This window comes from Malaya genurostris, chromosome 3, assembly GCF_030247185.1.
Source record: "Malaya genurostris strain Urasoe2022 chromosome 3, Malgen_1.1, whole genome shotgun sequence".
Lineage (NCBI taxonomy): Eukaryota > Metazoa > Arthropoda > Insecta > Diptera > Culicidae > Malaya > Malaya genurostris.
Window position 1 is genome coordinate 292197521 of NC_080572.1, and position 12008 is coordinate 292209528.

At 37.4% G+C, this 12008-nt stretch overlaps 1 protein-coding gene across 1 annotated transcript in view; it reads left to right on the forward strand.

Moving 5' to 3' along the window:
• Window positions 1–9648, forward strand: part of LOC131436695 (putative uncharacterized protein DDB_G0271606) — a 337186-nt gene extending 327538 nt beyond the window's left edge. The window contains exon 7 of the mRNA XM_058605561.1: window positions 1038–9648. Within this exon, the coding sequence (XP_058461544.1) occupies window positions 1038–1505 (468 nt within the window). The 3' untranslated portion in view covers window positions 1506–9648. The remainder of the gene's footprint in view (window positions 1–1037) is intronic.
• Window positions 9649–12008: the final 2360 nt, after the last annotated feature.

Genomic DNA, 12008 nt, shown 5'->3' on the forward strand with positions numbered 1-12008 from the left:
TAAAGTACATTTGTGACACATTAGTTGTAGGCTATTTGATTTATTGCTTCTTAGGTTAAGTGTAATTTGCATTAAAAGAAATTTCATGGCCGCCATTATGATGTTCTATATCGTAGCATTTATTGACATCAAATAAACTTCGAAATGCAAAAACGAGGAAATATGTTGGACTTTCATGATTCATTTTCAGATCGTATGCACAAGTTTTATCGCCACAGAATAGTTTTATACAAAAATGACGATGAATCACAAAAAATAATTTTCATAAATCATGGAGACTTTCGCAAAAACCGCATTTATTTCAAGGCGATTAGTTATAATTCTTATTTTTATCCATACATTCACGATAAAAATAAAAGCGCATGAAGTTTTTACGTTCGGAAAAGGTCTCAAACTCGTAATTAAAATATAATATATTCTTACTGATTGCATTCAAAGTAGACATGACACACAAAGTCAAGAAAAATATCATCAAAACGACAGTTTATTCATAGCGGAATTCATTCCATCCAAAGAAATTTAATGTTGATCGTAAAGCTGGTTTCAAAATTTTCTTGAATTTGGAGTTTTAAAGCAGGTTTATGCTGATTCTTAATTTTGATTTATAAACCTTATGAAGAATGGTCCACTTTGCAGGAACATGCTCTTATAGAGGTTTTCAGTAGGCTTTCGTGAAGTTTAAAGTTTTATTGCAAGATTTATTATGTAGCATTGAAGACAGCTACAAGTATTTAATAATATTAAAAATGTTACTTGGGATATGTGCTGACGGGTTAATTTATATTAATTTCTGATTTAGACTTTGAAATCCTAATTTGTACCATCAACGTCAAAGATATGACAAATTTCTTTAGTTCTCTTACTACCACACAACTAGACGCAGCTTTAACTGTAGGTTTTCGTTCTCGAAGAGAACTTCTTTTTTCGCCGAAAGCGAACGCGATTGTATATTGCGGATATACAATAAATTAAATCAAATTTTACACCTTGAATATAAACCGACTCAATTGAGGCCCTTACTTCCTCTTTACTTCCAGCTCTCATCCAGCCAGCTTCAACAGCAATCCGCGTCCGGCATTGCGTCGGTATCCTCTTCGCTGCCAACCGCCGGTGGTCCATCGTCCGCCCCGCTCAGCTCGTTGATATCCGTCGGTGGTAGTGGGAGTCTACTGTCCTCCGGTCAGCAGCAGCAACAGCAGCAGCAACCTCCGCCACCAGATGCGCCTCGTTTTCCACCAGCCATATCGGTTCAACGTCTAGCACCGCAAGTGCAACGCCAAATCCGCGAAACACAGGAACTGATCAAGGACTCCTGTTCGCAGCTGTACGCCACCAGCTACGGCAGTCCCGGACCGCCTCCGATGGCACCGCTGAGAACTAATGCAGCTGCCGCGGCTAGTGCCGTTGCGGCGGCTCGGGCAGCAGCCGTGGCGGCTGCTTCGGCCGCACGACGACCACCACCGCCACCCTCGCTGGACACACAGTATTCGCAGGAACTTTCGTGATATCTAGACAAGTAGTGAATCCATTGTAGTGCTAATTATAATTATAATTACTTTTATTATTACCAATCATTCATACGTTGCGATTCGGTTAGGACGATTTGTTGAGTCCATCTGTGACCCATGATGGAATACGTTTTTATCTGTAGTTCACGTAGAATACATCCCCTGATTTCCAACACATTTGCGCATCGCGAAAATTAAACATTTGAAACCTTGTTTTCTAAGTGGTAATCCAGATAGGCAATTATGAAGTCTTCGGACGCAAGTGGCAAACATGTTTTATTCTAAGTGTTCATCTAACGGTGTTTGATGCGGGTGTTGTCACTTAATTCGATCGATAAAGCAAAAAAATAGTGAGTGTGTCTGTCCATTTGAAAAAAAATACGTTCTATTATTTTGTCTACCATTTCTATAAAAAATCCCAACTGAGTACAAAACCTACATCTAGGCAAGATTGGACACTGAATTGTTATCTAAACTCTAAAATGTAACACAGATACTCGAACCACCTTCCACAAGCCACAATTCATACCACAAAAACACACATGCGTCTGACACTATCCAGCAATGTCGAAAATGCACCGTCCTTCAACCATCAACCATAAGAAGCTTACCGGACCATGACAGAGTATGGAACAGCGGCAATCTGTACGTGTGACTAGAATCAGAACTGCTTTCTGAAGAATTTTTTTTTCTGGTCATGGTTTACCACCTAACCTGGTTATCACATGGCAAACATTCAAATTTTGAATTCATTATTGGTTGGTAAAATCCGGCTCCCTGTCACGACGCCATCTTGATGAAATCAAAATCGGAACTTCAAAATCAGCTGATTGCAACGTAAACAAACAAACAGTAATACATTTGTTCTACGCGTTTACCTTGTTTAGTGCACGAAAATTAGTGAATCTTGGGACTCTCTCATAATAACTTGCCGGTTTACCTAAAATACAGCAGACAGTGTTTTGGGACATCAAGTGGGGATAATTTTCACAATTTGAGAGTCGCGATGAGTATAAAACATCGCAGTGTTTGGGGCTCGAAACGCGAGGGGCTCAACGTAATCGGTATACTTTCAAATGGCTGGTGCTCACATACCGGAGTCAGATGGGTGGTAAAATCCCATACGTTTGGCTGGCTACCCTGGCTGACGTTTGAATAACAGACGGAAAGAAAACCTCATCGAGTGGGCCGTGACTATTTTGAATCCGTCAACTTCGAACGATGACAAATCGAGAATTGATTTTAGTTTTTATTTTCATTCCTATTATGAGCAGGGCAAGCATCGAATCAACCGGAACGTTTTTTTAACGAGGCCGAGTAATTTTTACCTTTCTTATATACAAAGCTCGTGCAATCACTGTGAAAAAACCGACTTTTCAATCGAGGCCCGGAGGGCCGAATGTCATATTTCATTCGATTGTTTGTGTGTGTGTATGTAAATATTGTCACGCAATTTTCCCGAAGAGCCGATTTTCACCAAATTAGATTCAATTGAAAGGACTTATGGTATTATACATAATACATAGTTCCTAAACTTCATTTGAATCTGGACCTCTGGTTAAAATTATGTCAGTAGCGAATTCTTTTAATTAGCGAATAAATTTTGATTCTAATTGCAGAGGGGCAAAACAAACTCATCAGATTTCATAAAAACCAACTCATATTAACAGGTTTGATAGTCCCATGGAAATCTAATAACCAGTATAGATTTTTATAATAAAAATACAGATTAAACTGTATACGTGGCAACCGAGTTTCGCACGGCATATTTCCAAACGATACCCATTCTAGTATAAAAATTTGCTCTATATCAACACTTTCATTTTTGCCTTGTGTTTTCACTCTGCAGATCTCCACCTATTAACCCTCTTCACAACCGGAAGTCGGATCCGAATGAAATTCGTATTGGACCACAAGAAAATCGGTTCAGCTTTCTCTGAGAAAATTGTGTGCTCAAAAATGTTACATACACACATACAGACATTTTCTGATCTTGACAAACTGATTACAATAGTATAAATGCTCAATCCTCTGGGTCTTGGTTCGAAAGTCGTGTTTTACTGTGATTGCATGGTCGATGGGGGCGCCAGTTTTCCTCGGTACGCCACTGCATTTGTACCGAACTCCGTACGTGATCAGTTTCCCAATTTGTGGCAATACAAGAAAAGTAGAAACTTTGAACCTGTGTAAATTTCAAATTTGCTATACACTGGAAACACTACTGCCACCTACTCGGCTATTCGTCGCGATCTTTCAAAATGTTCCACTACGCTCCAGAACGATACTGAAATCATCCTGTCTGTTATAGAAGTATTCCAACTACAACAATTTTAACACTTATCACATAATTCTCCTAAGTGTTGAAGACAACTCAACGTCGCATAAATCACACGAGAATTCGGATGGAATAAAACAAAAACAAACTTGTCACTTTAACCAACAGCAAAACAAAAATCTAGCGTGAAGTGAATGTTGCATCCAAAATTGTGTCCCATGTGAGAGCGGCGCCAGTCGATCGTGATGAAATCTGCAAGTGTTCGCCGCGCTGAATGAGCAAATTTTACACACAGTTCATATGTGAGCCTATATACTCTGTGGTGAAACTAATATCCCACTCAGCAAGCGATTATATTTTGTTGGTCGTTGAGCATTTGTTGAACGGCATATACTGCACGAAATAATCGATCAGTTTTCAGGAACGGTTTGTTTTTACTCCTACAAAAATAGTGTGGAAATTGAGTGTTTTCTTCATGTTGAGGTTTCTATGCCCGCTGAAAAATGAACGGCGGCCCTACTGAAAAATGGGTGGCCAACTCGTTTCCTGATGAAAACAAAACAATATGTAAAAGCGATTCACACGCAGCATCAAGTGACTATCACCTGCAGGGAACGATTACGGAACAACAACATTAATTGTAAGCAATTCATATGAAAGGACACTACGTCAAGTTCACGGAACATTTCAACGTCGGATACGTGAGCAATATTCGGCTAAACAAATTAATAAAAATAATCTGGGCGTCGACGGAAGTTGATTGATCGTCTGAACCGTGTTTAATGCATGCGTTTCCTGATGAAAACAAACCAATCTCATTTGCATTTGTGGTTGTAAGTGAGCTGTCAGAGTGCCTAATAGAAAGAAAATATGTTGTTGTTCTACAGAAGTAGAAGTATTCTACAGGTATGTAGTGTTCAATTAAAAATATAAGGGGATTAACAACTTCCGAAATTCTCCAGTAAAACTAGTCCTACGTGGCTCCTCGGTTCAATGGTCTGTTTCAACATCGGCAAACAAAGGTCTGGACGTTTCTTGGACCAAGGAACGCTTTTTTTCTAAGAGAGATATCATTCACTACATCCAAGCCCGTACCCAGGATTTCGTTTCGGGAGGGGCGCAGAGATTAAAAAAACATCTACTGGATTATTTTTCATGTATCTAGTTCTAGATGTGCCTTTTATTTCGTGGAAGCATGAGTGAACATACGATGCTCTTGTGTACCGGCGCATTGTCGCGAAAATATGATTTCTTCGGTTTTCAATTGCTCTGATAATATATACTTAGCTCATGCGGTCAAAGAGTTTGTCTGTTCTCTGGCATAAATCAATACCAAAAATCCAACCGAACCTTCATCAGCGTAGCGAAACAAGCTTCCGAAATGTGCTTGCGTTTCTTTCCGTTTGCAGTATATTGTTTAAACTATGATATGTGCCGATGTTAGCTCGCACACCTTCATTTCACGGTCATCCAATACCATTTTATCAAGGTTTGGCATTATCCTTCGTAACTGTCTCAAAAGTTCAGTTTTAATTTTAGATTCTCGAACAACTCTGGTGAGTTTTTAGCAGTATGCGGACGGTGCACGTAATTCTGGAAGTACCGAAATTTCATAATTATTTTTAATTGCATTTTGAGCCACCACTTACATTAGAAAAAAAAAACAAACAAACCCGACCAATTGTGTCCCGCCAAGTCCCTTCCTACAAATAGTCACAGTGTCAGAAAAATTAAGAAAAAAAATATAATGTTTAAACAAAGAGACACCCGATTGTAGTTATCATTAATAGTATAGTATTTAATAAGTAAACAAGCAAGTGTTGATGAAAAAAAAAACATATAGAATTTAGAAAAAAAGAAGCAAAGCGAAACTTGGTACGAACGGGAGATGATTAGATACAAAGATAGAGGAAGTCAATACAATTAATACCAAATTAGACTAGAAACTTACCAAATTTAGAAGAAAAAAACAACCCAACTCGAAAACAAACATTTCCGAAACCGACCCCCCTTAAACAACCGATGGATAGTAAATCCCAAATTCTTCTACATCGCCACCGAAGCGAATCCCTTTTGTAAACAAAATATAAACCAGTTCAGTAGTAGTTCTGTTTTGCTTTTCCATACAACAACAACAAAGAAAAAAACGAAACAAGTGGCAAGAGGCAAGAGCCGCTACACATTATTGTTTAAAAACAAATAGCTCGTAAACACGTTTGATAACCGTATATATTTTTGTACCTTTTTTGTAAAAGATCCAAGTTGAGTAGATAAAAATTGAACAAATGCAAAACAAAAAAGGAAGACAGTTTGTGGCAGAAGACACGTCTAGACATTTACAAAAGAAGCACATTAGTTGTTTGTATAGTAATGAGAATGCTACTATTCCACGGGTCGTCGCCGATGGTCAATAGAGTATGGAACAATGCAACAAAAAAGCCACAGAAGTAGACTGACAGTTCATACCCGAACGCTCACCGAAAGACGGACAGTTTGGCAAGCTCAAAGCCTCACTTTCACTTGCAGTTTAACTCGTCCTGGACTTTGATTCGGAATTCAGTGTGGTTTTCAAATGAATTCCGAATCAGATGCAATAACCGATTCCGAACCGATTCGAATCTGAATCGGTTTTTTTACAACTTCCAGATGAGTTGACTCAGCATGTGCCCGACAGATTCGTCTGGAAGCCGATGCTTTGGTCTGCATTTTAGGAATGCATCGACTGTCGCCAACAGGGAAAATTGTCGACCCCACCTTCCCCCTCCCCCTCTTCACATGATTTCACACCCCCCTCACATTTAGATACAAACCTCACGAACAACCAAAATTAGGTTAAAGCCGGGTATAAATAAATGATATAAAAAAAGTGGACCCCAGTAAAAAAAACCAACATTAATTACGTCCAACAAATAGTTCATCAATGGTCTAAAATTGAACGACGCTGGAACACATTCGTTTGATTTCTTATTGGGTTCCCCAGACTTTTGAAATGACCGCGCCGTTTTGGTTTTTTTCTTTCAGCTCGCCAAGCCCGTTTTCTGTGTCTTACTTTACAGAGTAAGACTTCCTGCGGACTTTTTTTCGGATTCACACACTTTTGCAACCCTGTCTCAAGATATTAGAAAATTTTACCTGTCATCTCTGCCGGTAAGAGTTTGACATGAACCCGCTTGTGAGAAATTCTCGCAGCCGGCAGAAACCTGGCATGAATCCGGCAGCTGTCAAAATTTTGCAGACGAAATTGCGTCATTCTCTCACCACGTCACACCACTGCAAAATCGCTTTTCCTTCTATTGTTTTTTTTTCAGTTCGATTTTATTTGATATTCGCCAATGCTGCATGCACATCCAAAAATGAAAACTGATATATTGAGAGAAGAAGCTTTGCATATCATGTTTGGTAGTGCAAAAGCTTCACACTTAAAGTCTCGGCCGAGATTCGCACAGCCGAGTAATCAGTAATCATCTCGGCAAAAATAAAATTACTGAGCGTCTCGGCACCCTCAAATTTGACAAACGTCAAATATTGCCGAAATCGTCAGCATAAGATTTACTGTTTGCTCAGTGAAACGTTCACTGAATATTCGGCAATCCAATAAAACGGAAAAATGAAAAAATAAATTACCGAATCATCAGTAATTAAAAATCTAGTCCATTAATTTTGCTTGTAATTTCTCAACATTATAAACACGCCATTCAGGATCAAAAATTCATTTTATTAACACTTAAAGGAGGCTTACAAATTTTTTGTCCAGAAGTGCTTAAAGCCTCTACCTGAAAACATGTAGCATAAAAAAAAAATTAAAAAAGTTTGTCGGAAGGCTCGCATTTGATACCGAATACTGTAAAAACCATGCAAAGAGTTTTAAATGCTGACAGTATTTCCGGTCCTATGGGAATTATTACATCTCTCCAAACTAATGCGCAGTCTCCTTCGCCAAATTCCTCAGACATCACTACTAACAGCGGCGTTTCTGGATGCGGCCACCTCGAGTCGAGCTGTAAATATGAAAATAGAAATAAAAACTTACTTTGATTTATTGAATTATTCCATGCATTGGATTATTTTTTCGCATATTCCCCAAAGTTTTGTCTCGAGGACGCTTTGAGCCCCGTGTTGGGTGTTTTTCCCTTATAATCGCGAGTGCCCTGATAAAGTCGCTTTTTATAAAGCGAAACATGTCACTATATTTATTCAATATTTTTACTTGCAAATGGTTCCACGCTTCTTGGAAGATTATCCATTTTTTCACTAGAGAATTTCATCAGAAAATAATCGCGCAATGCGAACGCGAAGCGAAAATGTAACGCGGTAATAAATGACAGCTGTCGTGCTGAATCTCGGCAACAGCTAGCGCATATTCCGAAATCTCGGCAAACGTCTCTGCTGATGTCGGCATAACTGTTGTTTACCGATAAATTCAGCAAGCAGTTATGCCAAATTTCGGCAAAGTGAAGCATTTTACCGAAATATCAGTGAATGCATTCAACGAAGTTCAGAAACATGCGTATTGATTACTGTTATTACTGTATGTTATTGTTCTTAATTTAAACTTCCAATGAAAAAAAATTAAACTAAAGGCGCTAAAAATGAAAATCCGTTTCAAACCTGTCCTGTCAGTCTTTTATGGAAAAAAAACAGGCAGAAACAGAACCGTTAACAACCGCTAGGCAATATTCTCTGCTGGAAACGGTTGTTGCTTTGTTGCTAGCATTCCGGCGAAACCTTCTGGCATCCGGTGCCAGGCGTCCGGGGAGAAATCTGCCAGGCATATGCAAGCGGGAATGTGCCAGGATTCTGAAACCGAGCCGTAGAATGCGCATCTAGATAAACAAACAAACAAAACAGAAATGAAAGCTTGTAGAGTGCGGAGCGACCCATCTAGAACTAGAAGTCTATTTTAGACAAAAAAAGAACAGATATTCGTACCTTCAAAATGGCCGCGCAATGCAAATGTAAAAAAAAACGTAACACTGTCGACATGTTAAAAATTTAGAACGTACAGCAACTCTGTTTCAAACTAAGCTATCCCGTTTGACGACACTATTGCTCCAATTTTACCAGAACGGGAATAACACAAAATAAGGAAACGATACTTTGATAGCAATCTAAACATTTCTAAATTTTACTACTAGTGAAATCAAGCATCAGTAAAAAAAAGTGTAAATAAGATCGATCATTCAAAGGAAACGATACACTGAAAAAGTTATACACCTAAATTCATCATGTTATGATTAGTAAGTGTCGGAGACCTCCAATGCCAAAGCCGAGAACACGCAACTGAATGAGGAAAACAGAATGGAGCAAAGCTCCTACCAAAAACTCATGTTTTCATAAAAACAAAACATTCTAACATAAAAAATTTCGATGGAAAGATAAACATGTTTGAAAAAAAAATTCTAAAAAATGATCTAACATAAATCACGATGGAGATGGAGAAAAACGAACGAACACGATCGTTTTCATTGAATGTGATCAGTCAGTCAGTCAGTCAGGCTTGGAAGCCTGGTTTGGTTCGTCCAATCGGTGTAGAGAATACATTTTAATAAATCTGACTTTATCATGCCAACGCTAGAGAAAACAAAAAACCCACAATGGCACCGTCGTCGTGAATGTCGCCAGTCCGATCATCGCAACTAAAGAGATGTAGCAAAAATCTATTCGAACTTTTGAACGGCATCGCATTTGAATTTGATTGTATAAACAAAAAACCAAAATAAACAGCACTCAACATACTTTCCCTCAACTTTAAGTGAATTATTGAAATCAACAGAAAAGTCTGTACGAGCTGTATAAATTTTCCATACTAAAGAAAAAGGCAAATAAAACACTAACACGATGAAAGCCAAATTCATTGTAAACTTCCGCAGTGTTTCGATTAAATATTATTAATTAAACCTAACTGTCCAATTTTTTTTCAATATCTTTCAGTGTTTCGAATCCTGTTGACAGAAGCGGATCATGTTTTTATTTTTTGATTGTACATTGATGAAATATTAAAATTTTTTAATTCACAAGAGTATCCGATCACCACAAGATGACCAGCCTAGAGACCGTGTGGAATCCGGTGGGAAAAATAGTCAAAAATTGGGTTCCTGTTTCCGTGTCGTAAAAGGCGACAATTGCAGAAGTTTCTCGTTTTCTACTGTCGTATACCAGATTCTCTCAATGTTTCGAGTCTGGAGACTCTTTTTACTGAACTATCACTTTGTTTTAATATTTATCTTTAACTAACTGTCCCGGAGAACCTCGTCCCTCAAATAAAAATTCAAGTTTTATTTGAATTCAAATGATTTCTTACCACTATGAATTATGACCTACGTTATTCGCATTCCAATCTAAATTCATTACATTTATTAATTGAATTCAGCTCTTTGGTTGAGTTATTCTAATAAATCTCAAGCACTCTGACATATTTGCGAACAGTCAACAAATGACTAATGTCCAAATTATCAGTTCAGTGAAATAATTTTATTGTTTTCTGTTATACGTATATTCTACATTCTTCTACAATACAAAACGTTTTATTGAAGTCAATATTTTACGGGGGACATTGCAGTAATAAAAACTTTCGACATCGTAACATCTGTATCCGTTTAATAGTTTTGATGGTATAAACTAATGAATACTGCAAAAAGTAGATCGAAATACGAATCCGTAGTGTAAGTGTTGCGTACTAATAGAAGTTATTACTTCGTTGTAATAAACAGAGAGAAATTGATTAGAAATACCCCGAACAGGTCAACGCAAGAAGGTGATAAATTACTTATCAATTCAACGTGAAATTTAGATAGATTCAACGTTCTAAATTACGATGATAATTCAACTTTGCTACTTAAACACCTCAACCATGTTGTCTCTGAATGACATTTGAACGCATCGCGACAGTGAAAATCGCATCCATGGATCAACTCTGAAAGTAAAATATTATATTTTCTTGAGTTTTCAGAAAACTGTGAATTTTTTTATTCATTCATATATATATATATATATATATATATATATATATATATATATATATATATATATATATATATATATATATATATATATATATATATATATATATATATATATATATATATATATATATATATATATATATATATATATATATATATATATATATATATATATATATATATATAAAGGGTGATTTTTTAAGAGCTTGAGAACTTTTTTAAACAATAAAACGCATAAAATTTGCAAAATCTCATCGATTCTTTATTTTAAACGTTAGATTGGTACATGACATTTACTTTTTGAAGATAATTTCATTTAAATGTTGACCGCGGCTGCGTCTTAGGTGGTCCATTCGGAAAATCCGCTTTTTTATCGACAAATTTTGTTCAGCGATGAGGTTCATTTCTGGTTGAATGGCTACGTAAATAAGCAAAATTGCCGCATTTGGAGTGAAGAGCAACCAGAAGCCGTTCAAGAACTGCCCATGCATCCCGAAAAATGCACTGTTTGGTGTGGTTTGTACGCTGGTGGAATCATTGGACCGTATTTTTTCAAAGATGCTGTTGGACGCAACGTTACAGTGAATGGCGATCGCTATCGTTCGATGCTAACAAACTTTTTGTTGCCAAAAATGGAAGAACTGAACTTGGTTGACATGTGGTTTCAACAAGATGGCGCTACATGCCACACAGCTCGCGATTCTATGGCCATTTTGAGGGAAAACTTCGGAGAACAATTCATCTCAAGAAATGGACCGGTAAGTTGGCCACCAAGATCATGCGATTTGACGCCTTTAGACTATTTTTTGTGGGGCTACGTCAAGTCTAAAGTCTACAGAAATAAGCCAGTAACTATTCCAGCTTTGGAAGACAACATTTCCGAAGAAATTCGGGCTATTCCGGCCGAAATGCTCGAAAAAGTTGCCCAAAATTGGACTTTCCGAATGGACCACCTAAGACGCAGCCGCGGTCAACATTTAAATGAAATTATCTTCAAAAAGTAAATGTCATGTACCAATCTAACGTTTAAAATAAAGAACCGATGAGATTTTGCAAATTTTATGCGTTTTATTGTTTAAAAAAGTTCTCAAGCTCTTAAAAAATCACCCTTTATATATATATATAAATGCAGAGATCATTCTTTGTAATCGCATCACGTAAGAACGGATGGACGGATTGAGATGCTTTTTTTTTGTTTGATCAGTTTTTACCCCCACCGGGTTCGTACATCAAAAATATTAGGAAAACTTACCGGAAAAGTGG